The 20,240-nt window shown below is 42.3% G+C and overlaps 2 protein-coding genes across 2 annotated transcripts; both read right to left on the bottom strand.

Moving 5' to 3' along the window:
• Window positions 1-149: 149 nt before the first annotated feature.
• Window positions 150-7,133, bottom strand: eif3i (eukaryotic translation initiation factor 3, subunit I). Its single transcript, XM_083926079.1, has 11 exons — window positions 7,019-7,133; window positions 6,606-6,698; window positions 6,431-6,518; window positions 6,228-6,293; window positions 5,914-6,063; window positions 4,601-4,728; window positions 4,225-4,335; window positions 2,291-2,380; window positions 2,086-2,159; window positions 700-792; window positions 150-601 (listed from the first exon to the last, which is right to left on the bottom strand). The coding sequence occupies exons 1-11, from the start codon at window positions 7,019-7,021 to the stop codon at window positions 520-522; spliced, it is 978 nt and encodes a 325-aa protein (XP_083782205.1). The 5' UTR covers window positions 7,022-7,133; the 3' UTR covers window positions 150-519.
• An 887-nt stretch (window positions 7,134-8,020) lies between these two features.
• On the bottom strand, window positions 8,021-19,942 carry txlna (taxilin alpha). Its single transcript, XM_083925177.1, has 11 exons — window positions 19,892-19,942; window positions 18,834-19,104; window positions 16,779-17,039; window positions 16,465-16,556; window positions 14,326-14,496; window positions 13,536-13,730; window positions 13,287-13,406; window positions 13,110-13,184; window positions 12,918-13,010; window positions 12,717-12,812; window positions 8,021-11,183 (listed from the first exon to the last, which is right to left on the bottom strand). The coding sequence occupies exons 2-11, from the start codon at window positions 19,093-19,095 to the stop codon at window positions 10,854-10,856; spliced, it is 1,695 nt and encodes a 564-aa protein (XP_083781303.1). The 5' UTR covers window positions 19,096-19,104; window positions 19,892-19,942; the 3' UTR covers window positions 8,021-10,853.
• Window positions 19,943-20,240: the final 298 nt, after the last annotated feature.

The following is a 20,240-nucleotide window of genomic DNA, read 5'->3' as shown; positions in this document are numbered from 1 at the left end:
AAAATAAGAAAACCGATCCATGTTTTCCCCCTGAGTTAATGTATACACCTTGAGCAGGAAAGCTTGTTTAGCATTATTATATTTTTTATTTCTGATAGTGGTATTTGATGAAATTCCAATTGTTGAGTTATTTAGATCACACAGACAACCTGAATTGAGTAATTTATTGTGACTTGTGGAATGGCTTACAACAGAAAAGGTATCAACAAAGGTATCTTGTAGAGTCAGATTAAATAGAGTATGGGTTTTGTAGTCCAGTCAATAGCTACACAGATCCAAGTTACAAAAAGTGATGTTAGAAAAAGGACTTAGAAACACCAGAAACCCTCATCACTGAGATGCTGCCACTTTACCTTGATTTGAAGTAACCTGTGAGAATTAGACTAGTACAGATTAGTTCAGATGAAGGGATTGAGGCATGGTAGTCAGACATGTACATGTGCTCCACTCCTTTATTCCTTGTTCCTGACTGGACTGAGTGTGGTGTTAGCTGAAGCTGCGTGGTCATGATCTGACTGTTTATGCCTCCAGTTCAAAGTCAAAGTACTGTGGGTCAAAGTAATGAATCCTTGTGTATCCGTCTTCTCCTCCACTGCTGTAACTGTAAACAATAACCACAGTAGAAGGAAAATGTTAGCAGTGATACACAGCTTTTGACCAGGTTACATTACATTTTTAGGGTTTATGTCCATGTCTTACCTCTTGCCATCAGGGTGGAATGCCACACAGTTAATGGGGCCGAAATGACCTTTGACCCTGCCGAACTCCTCTTCATAGGCAGCATGGAAGAATCTGAGGGTGGAGAAGAAAGGCAGGTTAGTGCCTCAACCTGAACCATCTCTAGTGTAGTGGAAATGGCATCAAGCACTGCAAAACTGGATTTTACCATCAGGTCTAACCTAAAGTTATAATCTAAGATTTGCCTCCAGTTGATTGTCTCTAAGTTACTTTTTATGAAAGAGTGAGTTAAAGCAATGGTGACTGATCATATGACCCACTAATGAAAGCGCTTGTATTTGCTGCTTTGCCCAGAAAAACACTCGTTGGCGACATTCACGGGAAAAATTCAAATGCATCTATTAGTGACGCTTTTTTTCCCCAGTCAGCAGCAGTTGGTCTGCCCAGGAGGAGCTAGTCACTTAAGCGTAGGCTGCGTTTCATTGTAATTAGAAGTTGGGGACCTCCAACTTCAGAGTCAGGCTCACTCTTGTGTGTCTGACCGGTGCAGCTCCGTTCCATTACAGAGAAAGTAAACAGACATGAAAGGTCAACGAAAAAGAAAAAACTAATCCAAGTGAAAACAATCAAGAAGCATAGTGACTGCGAACGTGACAAGATGGAGGGTTCTTAACAACAGAGGCTGAGGAAAGGAACTCCAGGAGATGAGGTCCCAGTCTGCAGTTACATCTTACGGCCAAAGAGGCCGCTAGAAACAACGCGTCTCAAATCTCAGATTACTACTTTGATGCGGAGGAGGTTCTTCCCTGACCTCTGTCGTGAATCTCAGGGCGCACTCACACTGTCCTTCTGTACCAGGCCAAAAACAGTTTTTCAGCTAAAGCCTAGTACCTTTAAGCAGTGTGAGTGCACCCATTCCGCGCATAACTGAGGTGGGCTTTTGTAGAGCCGTTTGCACGTGTACGAGCACGAGCCCTACAGCGGCAGCGGTATGTGTGCCTGTTCGGACATGTAAATAGAACGACAGACCATGCGCGGACATTGAACAACAACAACAACAACAACAACAATGGCGGTGAAAGGTTCAAGTTGATGTGATGCGGAGGTGGAGTGTTTACTGCAGATTTGGTCGATGAAAATATTCAAAAACAGTCGACAAGACGCACAAAAACTCCGAGGTCTGTGGAAAGATTTGTAAACAAAGCCACACACACGCGATCAATGCGTGTGACGTGTTACGGCATGATGACGTATGGACAGCAAGAAGCATTTGCGCGAGGCCCTGGCAGTGTGAGTACAAACAGGCCTGGGGCGCGGGGGGAGAGGGAGGGGGGACAAGTACCCTAAAGTCCGGGGCGCGGTGCGGAAGGACAGTGTGAGTGCGCCCTCAGGCACACTTTAACTCACCTGGCCTCAAACTTGCCGATCCTGGTGGAGGTAGTGGTGACCTCCATGGCCTCCTGTCCACCGCCCATCACCACCTGAATCACACATGGGACAGTTAGTGATGGTATATAATTTGCCTTTGACGAAGAGCTAAGTGGTGAAACCCGTGTACATGGCCGTAGCGTTCACAGCCTTTCCTCGTTTTACTGCGCGGGTCTTCACTTACATGATCCATAATGGGGGAGATGGCAGCGGAGTTCACAGGTCTCTCTGTCTTGAAGGTCTTGATGTGATCCATAGAAGCAGAGTCAAACAGCTGAGAGGAAACAAGACACCCGACGCTCATTAACAAACATAAAATGTGATAACCAACACACGGACTCAGGGTTTGAGAGTATAGTTTTTGCTCACCAGCTGCAGTGGCTAGTGGTTTTCCAAAGTGACTACCCACTCTCTCCAATTAGTTTGCTACAACTTAAAGAACTACATTTACAACTCTTTTAAATGTAATGTAAATGACCACTGTAAACACCCAGATTAAGACAACAAAAAATGTGTCACACTACAGTCATCAAATATTCAGCTGTGATAAGGTTCAAGGATTAAAGTTCCCAGTCGCTATGACAGGTTTCCGTCTACTGGACTTAATACAAAAGTTTCAGTGCGGGGTCATTTTTAGATTTCTATGAAAAATATTCTTGCATTTTTTTGCCTGCCACGAAGCACGAGTAACACTGGATGTATAACAATATACTGGGACTTTTTTTCAACATACAGGGTTCCCACACATTTTCCATTTCAAACTCCAAAAACTGCCAAAAAAAATTCTTTCAAAAATAAAAAAGAATCCTGTGCTATTAATAACTGTTAACCTGCAACCCCTTCAGACAGTAACAGTAGGATTTACCAGGGACGTACAGAAGAAAAAAGTATTCGCTTCATTGGCTTTAGATGGACTAAAAGTACTTGTAAATAAATAAAATAATGCTAAATAAAAATATAAGTAAATAAATGAAATGTAGAATGTGGAAAAATCCAATAGATGAGAATCGTAGTCGCACGGCAAACGGTAACCAGGGTAACAGCCGGGTTACAGCCAGCTTGCCACCTTGCGTAACCTTGTTTTGATTTTTATATACTAATATATTTAATTTCAGAAGGTGTGATAATAGTCTGGAGACAATACAAACATTTTTCCGTACTCTTTCCCCTTTTTCCATACTTATCCAGACCTGGAAATTCCTCGATTTAAATTCCATACTGAGCAGGAACCCTGTATACTATGACTTGAGGGGATATTTTACAGAAAATGTTACAAATCAAGAGCAGCAGAGCGTGCGCCGCAGCGTGCTGGTCTGGGCTGGGTTCACAAAACATTTTACCTTGGCACGAAGAGTACTCCTAAAGAACACTAAAAGGTCTTAGTCAAGTGTGATTTATCAAAGCTATTCCCAAAGCCTGAGACCAACTTTTACCAAGGACTGAACTCCTAAACTAAGACTAGAGAGCGGGGTTGACTTCGTTGCTATGGAGGACATCATGTTCATACCTTCTATGCCCACAGTGATTGGCTGAGAGGGAATGAGTCCCTAAGAGTGAATTTATGATACAAACACTTCGATGGGGAAAGTGAATGAACTGCCGCATTAGTTGGGGTCTGGGTCGGGCGTTTATCTGTGCAAAACCCCCCGACCGACAGCTGAGAGATTCCAAGATCCTTTACATTGCACAGCTGCATTTTTCCCGTGGCCAAATAGTGGAGAGTTGTAACAACTTTAATCTCTGGTGAAATTGGGTGGTTTTTATTTGTTGGTGATGTGATGGCGTCACTGACCAACTCTACCACGTTCATAATGCCATCTCTATTAAGACAATACCTTTTTAAAAGCTCACTATCATTTAATCTCTCCAAAATGTTGACTGCAGCAGCCATGTTAGCTCATTTCTGATTTACTCTTAGTGACTTAGGGAGTCCCTGAGAGCACTCCTACGTTTTTATAAATTTAGAAGCTACTTTAGCGCTAAAACAAGTCCTAAAATTAGGAGTGAAACACCCCTTATTTTTAAGAGTTACTCCTAAATCAGCAAGTTAGGACCTAGTCTTAGCCCTGCGTGGACGTGTATACACACACCAACTGGTGTAAAAGGCAGAGGTCTTACCTTGGCAGTGTTGTCCTTGGAGGCACTGATGAACATAGTGAGATCCACTGATGTCTGGAGGTCATTGATCTGCTTGCTGTGCTCCTTGACCTTCTTCAGGATCTCGCCATCCTACCCAGAAATAACACACACAACAGTCAACTTTAAAGATTTTGAATAAAAAATATGTTCTCTTTAAGTCCAACTTTGTTCGAAATCTCACATTTATGTACGTCATATTCTTAATCACTGCAATTTATTTAGACATATTTGTTGCCAAAATAAGAGGTATTTCCATTATACTCCGTAACCAATATCAAACGCGTTTACTATTATTAAGCCCAGCAGCTGTGCCACACGAACACAATTTATTACAGACAGATAGTGTGTGTCCAACCTTGGCACTGAACTGGTTGAACTCTCCATTCTCGTGGCCAGCGATGACAAACTCTCCCAGCGGTCCCCACACAGCACTGGTAATCTTGTGGTCATTGCAAGGTATGGACAGGTAGGGCTGGTTGTCTTCTGCAGAGATGGAGGGAGAAACTCATTCTTTATACCACTGAGGGAAAGGGATTTCAGGAGGCTGGGCCTTATCAAAAATCCTTGCATATGATTGGATAAACCACTTGTCCGTCATCTTTATTGACATGCTACTTCAACCAATCACATTGAAACCAACCCCTGACGCAGGGAAAAGTCAAACCCGTTCAGGAGAAAAACATTGTTTCCACCAACAAAAGCCTTCAGAGCTGTTCTCTGGTGTTCTTTTAAAAGAAGAAATATTCTCTAGATTGGACAACACAGATGAAATAGCAGCATCCATGTTGACGCATGCTTCCTCAATGCGAGCCGCCATTGTTGTCTGAATCACAAGTCACTTCTCAGCTACCTCACATCTATATAAACCCTGCTTGGTGGTCCTGATTCGCTTGACCACCTATGGAGCGATCCCAGATGGTTGGGTGGAGCTACGCGGAGTCAAGACAGAACGAAGTGATGTTAGCAGCCACCTTTTCAACCACCTCAAGAGACAGCATCCTAAACAGTCTGCCGAGAGTGAGTGTTAAATGCCCATTGTACCTGGCACAATTTGGCAAAATTGCTCAAAGTAATTAAAATCTGGTCACAAAGGTTCTTTGGCCTAAATGCTGTTATATACGTTTTCTTTTAGAGTTATATTTCACACCGAGAAACACTTTGGTTGCACTGTTCAGTAACTTTCACAATAATTAAAAATCAATGCAAAAAAAGAGTAATCATGATTTTACTGTAAAAAAAATTGTGATATTTTTGCCATAACGCCCATCTCTACATTGCTCCTAATACACAAGTTTTATTTTGAAATGTTTTATGTATTTTGAATTATCAATTTCATAGCATGAAAAATGCTTTTCAGGTTTATAGCCTATTGTTATGCCTTTTGGTAAAAAGGGTTTGAAATATTACTTATTACTTATTAAGTGAAAATAGTTTAACAAAGTAACCAGTAGACAAAAGGTTACATTAGTCCCCAGCAAGAGAATTTTGTCTTTCTTGGAGACTTGTACAGCTGTCTGTTCCACAGAAACTAAGAAGAAACATATCCCTATCCTTATTTTCGGCTGTACTGAACTCACACTGAACCGTGACTCCTAAACCGGGGTATGGACCTAACTGTGACGTGTATGTGTGCGGTTAAACCCTTAGTGTGCATTTGGTGCTGTGTACCGATCTGCTGTGGATCCCTCAGGTCAAACATGTTCAGGAAGCACTGGTAACCCATCTGCTTGTCTGTGGAGAACATGATGATGTTGCCGCTGAAGTCGAAGCCGCACGTTCTGACAGCAGAGTTGGTGTTGAGCAGGGCCAGCTGTTTACCTGCGTGGCACAGAGACACACAGGTTAGCGGGTGTAGGATTGACAATGTCCAAACAACTGGAGAATTTGAAATCTTTGCACGCAAGAGTCCGATAAACAACTGACTGGGGAAACTGGGAAACGCGTAACACGTTTTTTTTGTACTGCATCTTGTTTTTACATACCGGTCTCACAGTCCCACAGTCGACAGCTGTTGTCTGCAGATCCCGTCAATACGTTTTTAGTGTCCCCTTAGAGAAGACGTGTTAAGGAGCCCAACATGTATGACAACAACTAGCACAGCATCACACGAACACAAGATCCAACGTGATATTTGTTTGCTATAAAAAAAACAACATAAACACGTGTGTATCATGAAAAGGGATACAGTCACAGTCGACACACCACACTGCTCCTGTGTGACCATTGTAGGTGCCGAGCCTCTCGCCATTGACAGAGTACCATACGTTGGCTACCTAGAGTGGGAGACATGACAATGGATATACCAAATAATAATAATAATATGATGACACCTGAGCATGTTTTACTCACTATCATCTTACCGTGTCTTTGGCTACAGAGAAGAGCAGGTCTCCTTCTCTGTTGTACTTTATTTGAGTGATGGACCTCTCATGGCCCTGCAGCAGGATGGGTTTCTGTGTAGAGGAGTGGACCGATTAAGAACGGGTACTGTGGTCTGGGACTATAAACCAGCTATACGTTTAATTGTTAGGTTGACTAATTTATCTTAACATATTGTACACCAGTCCAGTTGAAGCAGCAGTGGGGAGCCAGTGAATCACCTCGCGCATCACACACATCATGCAGCTAACAGTAACACAGGCTAATCTGAAAGCTAACGTTAGCCACGGTCGATATGCTAGCTAAACCGGAGCTAACAGCCTCAGTAAGTGAATGTGCATTATTCTGGGAAAGATATAACTCGCAGGAGACCACCAACAAGAAATATACTAACCATTTTTGTCAGGGAAGTGTCGCCAATCGGTCCAGTAGATTTACTGCGCCTCCTTTAAAGAGAGAAAAGATGAACACTCGTGTTTGAGGCGCCGGAGCCGCGGCGGAAGAGGAAGGTGACGCACTTCCGGCGCAGAACGGTAAGCTACCGTTAGTGCGCCCTCCGACTGCAGTACTCCGCTCTAGCATGGAGTACACAAATAGCTGAACAAAAATTAAGATTTGAATTCATATTTGACCACTGTAGAAAAACTTAAAACTCGAAAATATTAAAATGGCACAAAACTATTCGACTGCTTGGGTTATCAAGTTTACTCCCTTAGTTTAGCAGGCCCCATACGCTTTTGTTTTTGTTATTCTTCATTCCCTTTTTTATGTTTTACTGTCTTTGTGCATTTTAATTTGTTATTGTTTCTACATTTAGATATACATTTTTGGCATAGTGTATAACTCTGGAACATGTAAGAAAATTGTTTATATCGAATCTCTATTTTAAGGACACAAATAATCATTAAAGACTGAGATGGTATGTAGATGTCCACCGCCATCAGTGTGAATATCTGTGTGAATGTGACAAACACTGTGAAAGCACCTTGGGTAGTCAGAAGACTAGAAAGGCGCTTTATAAGTACAAGTCCATTTACCAAATACAAACTTAAAGGTGTTTTTTTTATATACCCTTTAACACCTTTTAAACCCCAGACAACAGATGTAGCCACACATGTGTCCTTCCACTAACTTCACCACATCTGTCAACATCAATTCAATCTGATCTCTGATAAACACTAAGTAAATGAGGCAACAATATTCTGTATTCTTGAGAAAAGTAGTTCATTATTTCACTATCTTGGAAAAAAAATCTTGTTCGCTCCGGATAAAGAAATAATTCAATTGTGATCTCAAGATAACAGCATTAAAAAATGTATTTTGCAACAATGGCCGTCCTCGGATCCCTTACAAATGAAGACAGATCGAACAAACAACTCATATATATACACTGTTACATCTTTTATTTTAACAAGAAACTAAATATACAGGGTCAGATAAAAGTACTGCAAAAGACAAAAAAAGGAAACATCTTTGGTTCCTTCTCATGGTCAGTGAAACTCCACATCCACCACGGGACACAAGGTACAATGAATCTGTCGTGTGGGACTATGGGAGGAATGAGGTTTGCCACTTCTATTTAAGTTGAAAAGGACTGATTCTAGAAGATGACACCTTGTTACCAATGCTACATATTAAGTAGTATGTAAGAATGTATGAACATCAAACTACAACTCAGAAGTCCAATTACATTTTCTCTCGTTTTCCCTCCTTATTCCCACTCAGCTCAGTCACTGCACCTTGTAAAAGCATCAGGGAGATGCACAATATTACGTCCGATGTCAGACAAAAATCGAGAGGCAATTAACGAGGTTCAAACCGAAGCAAAAATAAAGTTCTGCTGTGAGATATTTTGTCCGTTTATACAATACATCCATGCAGGACAGTGGAGATAATGAATATACATTCTCAGCTAAGTGCTTGTCAGTTGAGACTGCCACAGAATAAAACCAAAAGGCAAGCGTTGCATAGAGGTTCTTGAACATTCTCTAGTTAAAACCTGATTACAATCTACTGCAATTACCAGGGCTGGGAGGAGACAATCATAGCCACGTAAACCACACACACACACTCACACACACACACACCATACATACCAACGCGTAAGAAAAAGGAAATTCAAGTGGTTGTCATTACAAGGTTAGAACTGAAGACTGAAATGTTAAAATAATGCAGCTAACAAATACAACTGAACTCATAAAAGGTTAGGAATGAAAAGTTGGTCATAAACGTAACACCGTTATACATTTTCTAAATTATAACAAAATAAACATTTATTTTTTTATAGTGGTGCTCTGTGAGATACTTACACTTCAACATCAGAGGTTATGCTTTAAACAATAAATACAGACCACAAAATCAAACTAACTGTGCGAAGGAAGCAGTGTGATGAAAGGAAAACAAAGAAACAGTCCCCCAAAATGATCAAGCTGAACCGGAAACTCTGAAACGGAAAATGTCAGAATGAGAAATTTCCTTCACTAATAATGTAGAATTCTATATTATTTCTGTCATTAAGGATTGGACTGGATGAAAAAAAATTATTTGCTTCACATACTTGTCAAGACTTCATCTCAAAGAACACATTACCTTAAGTGACTTTAGGAACACAGACTCACACACACACACGCTTGGCTTGTGTCATCCCAAGCACCACTGCTCCTTTTCTTGCCAAGCAGTTCTGTACGATGCAAGTCAAAAACGGAATGTGTAGTAAAGCAGCACAACACAGAGGCAGTCTGTCCATTTACATGCACACTAATAATTAGATTAGTACAGATTCTTGCCGCGTTTGTCTCGTACAACCGCGGCCGTCTTAATCACGTTAAGGTTTAAGTTGAGAAAGGGCAACAGAGCTGGATAACTTAGCCCCTTTCACACATGCACTGTCACATTTCTATCATGGGGCTCACATTTCTGGAAGAAAACAAACCAGTGAGACTGAAGATGGAAGGGGATTTGCAAAAAGATGGTGACGAAAATGTCTAAATGGAGGCCAAATTACAAACGGGTTCCTTCGTTACGGTATAATGCGCGTCATGTCCTACCTCCTGCACGTTCTATCCAGGAGCTACCCCTTCCCTAAATCAAACTAAGTATTTCCAGTAAGTGAGAACACGTCTGACCCGGTCAATCTCCTGTTGTGTGCTGCATGTGTGAAAGGGAAACTTTGAAAACAGTATGCACCCAACACAGTCCGGAGTTCACATGTGAAAACAGCTCGTCACCCCTTTTTTAATGAATGTGTTTAAGTTTAGTGAAGGGCTTTCTTTCAATGTTTGGATTCAGTGCAGGCTGTTGACTGAAAGACATGTTTCTATACAAATAGATAGGCTCGTGTGACCCTCCTGATCTCGCCAATGTATTTTACTCGTAGATCAGTCTGGCAACGTGCGGCGGAGAACATTTGGAGAAGTTTGACCGGCGACCGAACCAGTCAGCGTTGGTTTTGAGGCGTATTCAAGCGTGATGAAATGTTCAGTGTAAACAACATGCCGGCTTCCGCAGATGGAATTAGCGCAGCTATCGAGCAATCCGCTAGATAACAGTTTTGTCTCTTGGATCCTTCTGTTGGAATATGGACCGGGCACCTGTAGTTGTGTCTTTTATCCGTAAATTTGCGTTACACAAGCGGCAACTATCCTTTGAAGACACGTTTACTTTCTGAGCTTTGCCCCGATGCCTTCATTGATCTGATTGGTTGATTTGACCTGTATTGGTGATAGACTGATGGTTTATCCAATCAGCAACCAGTATTTTTGCCCCTTCCCAAAAGATCTCCAAACGCGAGTTCCCAGATGGATCTGCTGAGACAATGCGAATCAATCCATCTGGCAGAGTCAGGTTAACAAATAGCAGCATGTGTAACAGTTTTACAAGTAATAATGAATTCATGTATCAACAAGCAGCACTTTGTGGTGCTAATAACATGTTTCCTGTAACCTGCCCTAAACATTTATTATCGGGGGAATTAGGTTACTGTGAACCCCAAATGCTTCAATCAATTACCCTAATTAGGTTATGGTGTGCATATAAATGTACTGACAGATGAGCCACAATTTTCTCATCACCTTTTTGTAAAGCCTGCAGTGCATGCTGGGAGGCCACAAGTTAACCTTGCTACCTGGTGTGTTTCATCCAGCAGAGGAGTAGTGGCTTGCAGGCTGGGGGGTTTACTGTTAGGTGGCTTGATTCTGGAGGGGGAAACGGAGATTGTGAGCAGCATTGCTTCATTCCTGTGCAGTGACAGGCAGAGCATTTGCCTCTTCTAGCAGGGTGCCTGTGTCCGGTTCTGGGTCACAGTGGCAGGACTGGGAGCAGGGGGTGGTGTCTGGCACCGGGTGGCTGCTGGGCTCCAGCAAAGAGTCTGAAGGTGGTGGGGAGGGGGAGTCGGTCCCTGGGTCGGAGGTAGGGGCTCCTGCCATGCCACTGTCCTGACCACTGAGGTTCTGAACTTTCTTGTTGAGCTCGTTGCGTTCGACTTTCAGTGCCCGCCGCAGCTTCTCGAGCCGCTGGACTTTCCCCTGAAGTGCCTCAAAGTCACGGTCCCGCACTGATTTCTATAGAACACAAACACACAAAATGATGCAAATGTTATGATTCTACACAATTTTGGAGACTGACTGACTATAAACTTGTTATATTTCCAATTACACATCCATCCTTTTTGTGAGGACAATTACATCAAAATAACTTGCCATTTCAGTTTATTACACAACATACAGTATGAATCCATATTGTACAGATAACTGTGAAGTTAAGTATAGGTCAAGTGTGTGTGCTGAAAATTCAGTGTAATTATACCCAAGTATATGAAGTATATGAAGCTAACAGACTGTTAAGTAAATTTCCTTTATGTGTCTTTATGTCAAACATCTGACAGGAGATGTGGATGATCAGATCATCCACAGGAGATGTGGATGATCTGACTTACAGAGGAGAGGCTACATACATCTTTCATCACCTCATACAGTTTATCTTTAAAATTGAAGGTTAAATGGGGACTTCTACTTAAAGCTGCAGCCAAATTCAGGCTACAGGAGTCTTTACAAAACTGCAACTGAACTGGTTTTATCCTTTGAGTGTTCTACAGTCAACACTGATACTTTAATGAGATTAGGGACGTTGGTATAAACAGAGTTTGCCACAACCGTGATTTCATAATTTCACGGTTTGATAACCATAAGTATTGTAGAAGCTATGATAGCTATGGTGTCCGATTCCTGTATTGTTGACCTGGGAAAACAAATCTAGTGAGTCACGTGTGTGTGTGTTTGTGTGGTATGATCTCCTCTCGCTAGTCAAGGAACAAGTCTGGTTTGTTTTGTGGTTGAGTGAATCGTTGTGCCACCAACCTGAAGTGATGAGAAGAGCTGTAAAAATGACAGAGCTGACAAACCAGCATTTTATATATATATATATATATATTTTTTTTTTTATATGGCAATGTGGGAGCATTTTGGATATCTACAAAATGAGCAGGGAGTTGTTGTAGTAAGTAGATGAATACCCCTATCACAAAGTTTGCTGTGGAAAAGTGACTGCAAAGGTTCCAACACTTCAAATATGCTCAAACATCTGCCACATAGTCATTCACCTCTTTGTGCCCAAGTCAAGGGAAAATACAAAAACAGAACTAACCAATGTAACGTTACTATGCTGGACTAAAACAGATTGAACTTGACTGGATTAGTTCACAGCATGTTACTGGTGACTTCCTGAATATTGCCGGATAAAGGTAGTTACCTGGATGTAACTCTAGTTCTGAGAATGTGCCGAACCCCCTCTATTTTCAATATAACGCAAGCTAGTAGGCTAAGTGTCTTTTTCCTTCCATAGTGTCTCATGATAAATTCCCTGATAAATAATTGTGAAAACTGTGAAACCGTGATATTTCTTCCACATTCATGTGCCAGGTCCAATTAACAACTTGACTGGAACCGTCTCTATAAAGAGACGTCTGTATATTAATGCACTAATGTGTTTCACCTCTGCTGGTGGACCAGAATTAATCCAAATATACTAAACTGGTCAGTTATGTTCAGGGTAAAGCATTTTTGGTCAATGCATGACAATAAAAACAGCTGCTTTACCTCTTCTGCCATCTCCACAAGAGCCTTGTTGCTGCTCTCCCACCTGGACCGATACATGGCCGTCTCCTTCTCCAGCTTCTTGATCTTTTTAGTCATCTGTAACAAAAGAAACACGAATGTCACATCCAGCAGAGGAAAAGGTAAACCCGACCCCTCCTTCTCTCCATCAGACACCCTCACAGTAACACAGGAACACCTCACCTTCTCCATCTCCTGTTTGAATGTGGTGAAGACCTCATTGCTCTTGGACAAAGTGGTCTGAAACTCTTCAAACTTCTCTGTGTACAGTGACAGCTGGACAACAACACAACATGTTACATCATTTGAGGATGTGCGTAAGAGTTGTTTACAGTTGAGCTATAAAAAGGTAGAGAGTAAAGTCTAATGGGAAACCTGCTGTTTGAGGTGAACCTCCTGCTGCTTCATCAGCTCACACATCCTTTGGGACTCCACCGCTTCTTTCAGCAGCTGAGGAGACGAGCCAATGGACAAAGAATTGGAACATTTATGTTTGAAAACACAACACTTGGCTTGTGTTAATGTGCAAGTGCCCGTTGCGTGGATAATTACAAAGTGTTTCTCTCTGTCGTGGCGTTCCTCCGACTCCCTCAGCAGCTCCTGAGCCTGTTGCAGCTTGGCGTCCACCAGCTGTTGCTGCAGGTCTTTGTGCTTTACCACTTTGTCTATGTGCTGGTGTCACAGAAAGACATGGTTGGGAGTTCTAAGAAATTCCACTAGCAGTTTGAAATGAAAGAACTCACATACTGCACTTCACGCAGTCTGTTAAGTGCAGTAACACACACACACACACACACACACCTCTTCTCGTAGCTTGTACTGTTCAAAGAGCTTCTTCAGTTTCTCAGCCAGCTCTGTGTTCTCTTGTCGAAGACTGGCGTTCCTCTCGTTGTGCTGCTCCATCTGAGCCTGGATGTCGTTCAGGGTCACCTGGAAATGGGAGGTCACTTCCTTCCTCTTCTCCTCCTCTAGACGCGTTCTTTGCATCCCCTCGTCCTGCGGATGGACACAAATGGAAGATGTTTAATGTGTTGGGTTGCCTGCTTCCACCTTGGAAAGCTGATTCGCCTCAGAACTACCACTTGTAATCGACCTCCACAAACTAATCTAAACAAAACCAATTCATTTTAAAACCGGGGAGCAAATGCATCACATGAAGGCAGCTAATCTGAGGAGCCTGAGATCCAAGACTACATTTGAAGGGATACTTTCTCAATTGTAAAACAGCTCTGTATGATAGTGTGTGCAGATGAAGAGTGTTCTGCTTCCCTCCGTGGTCACAGCACACGGATATCGAAGCATCGGATGTCTGCAGGAACGTGCAATCTCGGCAGATGGTTCGCTCTTCGTTTTATGTCATCCAGCAGATCTCGGCAGACCTCCGACGCTTCAAACTTTGTGCGCTGCGGCCATGGAGGGAAGCCAAACAATGTTCATCTGCACAAACTGCCCACATTGCCATGCCAGAGCTGGATTTAAATCAGCAAACTATCTCTTTAAATAAACTGATAAATATAGAGAAGCTGGACCTATGGTTGCAGTAAGCAGCAGTTAGGATTCTATGTTCAAAACGGTGGCGGTGTTTTTGTACCTTGAGTGTGCGGTTGTGTCTCTGGAGCTCCCTGCAGAGACTCTCCAGCTTGCTGCGAGCTAGGATGGCCTTGCTGTGTTCGTTCCTCAGGTTGTCCTTCTCCTGGACCAGCTGGTTCTGTTTCTTCTGCAGCACTCGCATCTGCTTTTGGGTGTTACGGTGCTCTTCCAACTGTAACACACACACACATACAGCCTTTTGAGATGTTCCATGGTCAAAGAAGATTAGACTTATATCAGCAGCTTATTTTCTGTAGGAATCCACACTACATTACAATTCAGGGCTATAATACGTTTATAAAACGACTATCCATGCATTTTGATTCATCAAAAGATTTTATTGCTGTACATGTTATTTTCTCACTTTGTATGTACTTTCTGTGCCTTCTGAACGGGCACTGTACTCACGCATTTCAGGGTTACACCTTTTACGTTCCGTGAACAATACTCAGATAATCAATTTTTGACATTCAGAATCTTCCACGTTCGAATTGCGATGCATTTGAGAAACAAATTCCCCTGTCAGTAAACTACTTTATTTTCCGATAAGTTATTCAAAACTATAGTGTAATGTGACAAATTAGCCTTCTATTGCACCCTTTGTAATGTGCTCACAGCCCATGCTTACTAAGGATGCCACGGTTCTCCATATAATATTGAACCGTGCTATTCTCTCTGAATAGGCTCTGTTGGAGCTTTAGAGGAGCACTTGAATGCAGCATGTGAGTAAATATCCAAACATTACGAGCAAGTTGGAGTAACTACAACGCTGGAGTCGGCTTCTCATAAATGTGGAATGGGGACATTTTATTTTGCCGTTGAATACAGTGATGAGAGAACGAAAAAAATTAACAGACCAATTACGGTCCGCAAGCATTGCTTCACATGTGTCGCCAAACACACCCAACCCATATAAGCGCACATTTACAGCGCCACCACTGAGCAACGCAATCTGTAAGCAGAACGGCTGAGAAGGTAACACTGTCAGTTAAGAATTAGCTGCCTCTTGCTGATTCTCCAACAAGCTTATTCTACTGGTTCAGAAAAAACACAAGAAAATAACAAGTGCAGTTTATTGCAAACGATTTGTAGACCTTTGTCGTAGTAAAATATGCTGATGGAATAAATAACTAGCATTTTATTCTCGTTACCCATAAATATGTTTACCAAACAGTGCCAAAATCGTAACCCAAGAACTGAGGTACGTACCTAACTGTGGGCTAACTGTTTTGATGCACTGCTAATGCATACAGAATGCTGAAACAACAAATCAGTCAGCTGCCATCTGAATAATATTTTGGAGGCTTCTCATCTACCTTCAGCCAATAACAACACTGCAGACCAAGCATCAGCTATCTGCTCTGACACACTGCCAAATTACACACATCAGCTTTCTCAAGCTCACACGCAGCTGAAAAAATAAACACACACACACACAGTTGATATAAAACTTCTACGGCATACGCAGCCGCATTTGAGGCCATCATTAGTGCTGCAAAAAGCTACACAACACCCTAGGGGGTTGGATGGAGCTCTGCATTGCACCACTCTGTCAGTTTGTCAAAGTCACTCCTTTTTGGCATAGAAGGCCCTGACCTACTCATGTCCTAACTCAAAACTCAGTACACGCCTACGACAGTGTCTGGTCCTTGCTATATAGGTTATTGAACCACACAGTAATATGTATGTGAGCCAAATAATAAGTGTTTGTCATGTTCCCTAGGCTGTTTTCCTATTTACACTCTAACTGTATTGTCCTTTCACAGAAACCACCAGACAGTCCAGGAACTGCTCAATACAGTTACCGTCTGGATTACATCTTCTGAACTTACTGACAAAACACCACATTGCACTTGCAACATCTCAAGTATTCTATTCCATCACAATGCACTCATTCTTGAGAGGATTACGGATTGTCAGACTGCCAAGCTGACTGAATAAAATAGGAACACAGCAGTATAAATAAGGTCTGCTATTTTGGAAAGAATAATCCACAAATAATACTTTTGCTTGACTACACTCAGAGATCATTTATATCCACACTGGAAAGGTTTTATAATCAATATAAAAGAAGATCCAGCATAGTGCCATGGGCGAGACTTCAGAATAAAAAGGAATGTTATTTGCAGGAAACACTCACCAGTTCAGCATACTTCTTACAGAGGCCTCCGAGCTTTTCCTCTGGGGTGCTCAGAGTGTTTAGAGTCTGCATGAGAAGAGTGATCTCTTTGCCTGCATAAACAAGGAAAACATCACAGGGCAAACACAGGACAGAACCAGAGAGCCTGTTAGAAAACAGAATAGAACTACTTATTAGTTTAGAAAACTAGCCTCTAAACATAACTGTGTAAAAGATGGCATACTTTTTAAGTTAGTTTTGTATAAAGCAACATCTACTACACAGTCTGATAATTCACCAATCCATAAAAATAAAAAGAGTATGTTACTCCTTACCGAGACCCTTCACTTTCTTCTTATCCTGAGTCTTTTTGGGCTCCTTCTCCCCTCCGTTGCCAGCTCCATTGACTTTGCCCTCTGGCTTGCCATCCCCACTCTCATTGGTCAGGCCGTTGAGCTCTGGGCTGTGCGACTGGCCATTGGGCACGGTGCCGGCATCGTCTGAAATGGTTGCCCGACAGTAGGTGCTGAGGATGTCCTCCAGCTGCCGGCTCAGCTCCTCAGCCATGTCACATTGAGAAAGGGCTGCCTCTGCAACTACACACAGGGAAGGGAGGGAACAAAGGACTTAGACTTGGCATAAAGTTGCACCTGCAGTACAGCTAGGAAGACATTAAGTCTCTTTTATAGCACAGCAACCTCTTGAAAACACCCATGATTGTCAATATGCATTTTTCTGATTCAAGAAATCATTTCTGTGATCTTCAAAAATGACATGAGGATGAGGTGAAATTAACAAATTTAGGGTACATCCAAATGATCCCCCCCCCCGTCGTTCTTAAAGTCTTCCCTCCACACTGCGCTGTCTCAAGAATCTGCGTCAACGTGAAACCAATGGAACCGGCTAAAGACGCTGTAGTACACATGCCAGGCCTATGTGTGGTGCTGCAACTCTGCCACATAAATAGCTCGAAAACAAGAAGAAGAGGCGGAGCATGCGGATAAAGCTCCCAAAGAGGTTGCAGGGTTAGAGGTCAGGTCGAGAGGTTGGAGATGATATCACCACTTCACAAAATAGGCGGATTCGCTGTCCACACGACAACGCAGAGGCTGCATTTTTTAAAAATCCATTTTGGGACCTTGTTTCAGAAAATAGCAGTTTCTGGCTCCCATAACACCGTCTCTGAGTGGATGATCGGCCAAAACAATAAAAAACTTTTGTAACTTTTGCGGTTACAGCAAAACTTGCCTTCATGTCGACGGCACCGTAATGTCCCCCTCCACTCAAAAATGTGTTTTTCTTATGTCTATATCCTCTAAAATGTCTGACACTGACTATAGTGACTTGTATCTGTGCAAAGTTTGTCACTAGAGATGTGTTTTCACATTCCTCTACTGAAGGGGGAAATGTCTGCACACTTCCGGAAAATCAAAGATTCAAACTTATGCTTGGTACGTCACAGATTAAACAATCAATCAAAAGCAGTAAAATGAACTTGAAGCACAAAGAGTGAAAACACGGCAATATCCTAGCAGATATTATTGTATTTCACTGTCAGCCACTGCCATTTACAAACTCAAAGATGCTACACTCCCCATTCCGATATGTCTACCAGTTGCCAATTTTGGTGAACAGACTCCTCTCGTCTGAGCCTGGAGGCTCTAACGTGAAGGCTACGGCTGAATCTCTCCAACGTTTCCTCTTATGGAGAAAATAGACCAGACAGGGAACTACTGTGGCAGTCTGCAGATCATAAGCTGGCTCGCACTGCTCTTTCACCAATGTGCTTCCAGCCCACTTTCCTTTTTTTTTTTACTTTTTATGTGGGGAAACTAAATATTAATCATAGAAGAGTAGTTTTACATACAATACATTAAAACATGTCTGGAGGGGGGCTTTAAAGACCTGACTTGGATTTTCTTTAGGAAGCATTAGCACAAACATGATATAACAGTGTCTTTGCTGAACTATATGCATGCTTAATGAGAAGGCTAAACCAATCATTATTAACATCATGACCTGCTTTGCAGATGTGCCATCTTTACCATTTACCTTTAACAATGTTTTACAAAGGTAAATATTAATAAGAATCACATTAAAGTGGCAGGTTTTTTAGTAGGATTTGTTGTACAGTTTTTAATACACAATAGCGCAAGACACTTAGGCAGTGATCAGTCATTGTTGTTATTAGAAGGTGATTTATTACAAACTATCCATTGTAGAATTACAAATCAATGTAACCTTTCAGGATCTGCCAATCACAGTGACATGCAGACAACAAAGTCTGCTCCCTACTGTGGTACTGCGCTACCAAACTGTGGTTCTCATGTAACAGAGAGGAAGTCCTTTCAACAACATACAGTCTACCTAGTGAACAATTCAAACTTTACCTTCACTTCCTGCCTCATCTCCTTGAGGAGGCGTGTCTGTCTGTGGTGGCGTGTCTGTCAGGGGCGTCTGTGGTGTTGTGTCTGTCAGGGGCGTCTGTGGTGGCGTGGCCGTCTGTGGCGGCATGTCCATCTGTGGCTCAGACTCTTTGGGGCTGTCCAAGCTGTCTATTGCAGCTGCAGGTGACTCCTCCGTCGCTCCTGCTGCAGGTGGAGCATCCCCTCCGCCCTGGGTAGCAGAGTCTTCTGTGTCTTGTTTTTTCATCTCTTGTATCTGTCACAAGTACAAAAACCTGTGATACTTGGCTCTCTAATGACACGACGGATACAATTTTATAAAAGACACTTAGCGCAGTTACCTCACTACTTTTACTCATGACAATGAATGAAATATGTATGCCCATAAACAGGTTTTTTTTATTTCCTAGGCCCAATCCTGGCTCAGCTGAAAGGAGACAGCTATACTATTTATCGCCTAAAATAGCACTGAATAACCAAATAGCTGTTTAATATGTACGGCAATTCAGGTTTCCAATGGTCTTCCTCGGCGTCATAGGGACGTTTAACATGACGTACTAAAATGTAGAAGCTAAAGACAACCACTGCTTTAAAAGCTGGACGGAAGCCTGGAAGTTAATAAGTCGCTTTTTAGCTTGATTCTGGTAATAACCTTTGTGTAGTAGACCATCTGAGACGTTTAACCGCCACAATTGCAGCTAACATATACCTGCTTTTTTCATTATATTACTTTGTTAACATTCTCGTCACAAAGGTACTACGCGTACAAACGTTAATGATACTACTTTAAGCTTGGCATGTGTACTAACAAATGTCATGGTACATGTAATCTACATGTCGTATCAAGTGTCCTCACTACGTTCTGCTAGCACCTGCTAACGCTCGCTAGCAGCCAGATGCGGCTAAATTAGCTCACACGACTAACAGTTATTCAGCGCAACCCCATGGTTACAGCACACAAACCTCTAAAAACAACGGAACACTACCAACGCACTTGTCTCTAAATGATATCCCGCCATCTCTGATATTAGGGAATGGTTTACCTTCAGGCTCCAGGAGGAAATAGCTAATGTGTATGTGAACCAACTGAAGGTTTCCTCAACAACAGCGTGAGCAAGAAAAAAAAAAAACACTTCCGGTCATAACTTTGGGCTCTTCTTCTTCTGCTGCTGCTTTTAATTGGCGGTCGGTAACCATATTACCGGGCCTTACCGCCACCTACCGGACTGGGTTGCGGAACAGTAGATTTGCAGGGAAAAACAAAAAAAACAACACCAAGAACAAAAAAAACAAAACACTTTGGATTCGTCTTGCTGGTAGACTTTTCACAGCCTGAGAAAATCTTTGGAAATCCAAGCGAGTGGCTCAGTATTCTCCGATTCCTTCTGAACA

Source organism: Echiichthys vipera (genome assembly GCF_963691815.1).
Source record: "Echiichthys vipera genome assembly, chromosome: 13".
In the NCBI taxonomy this organism is placed as follows: domain Eukaryota; kingdom Metazoa; phylum Chordata; class Actinopteri; order Perciformes; family Trachinidae; genus Echiichthys; species Echiichthys vipera.
The sequence above is the reverse complement of the archived record's forward strand: the minus strand, read 5'-3'. Positions and strand labels throughout refer to the sequence as shown.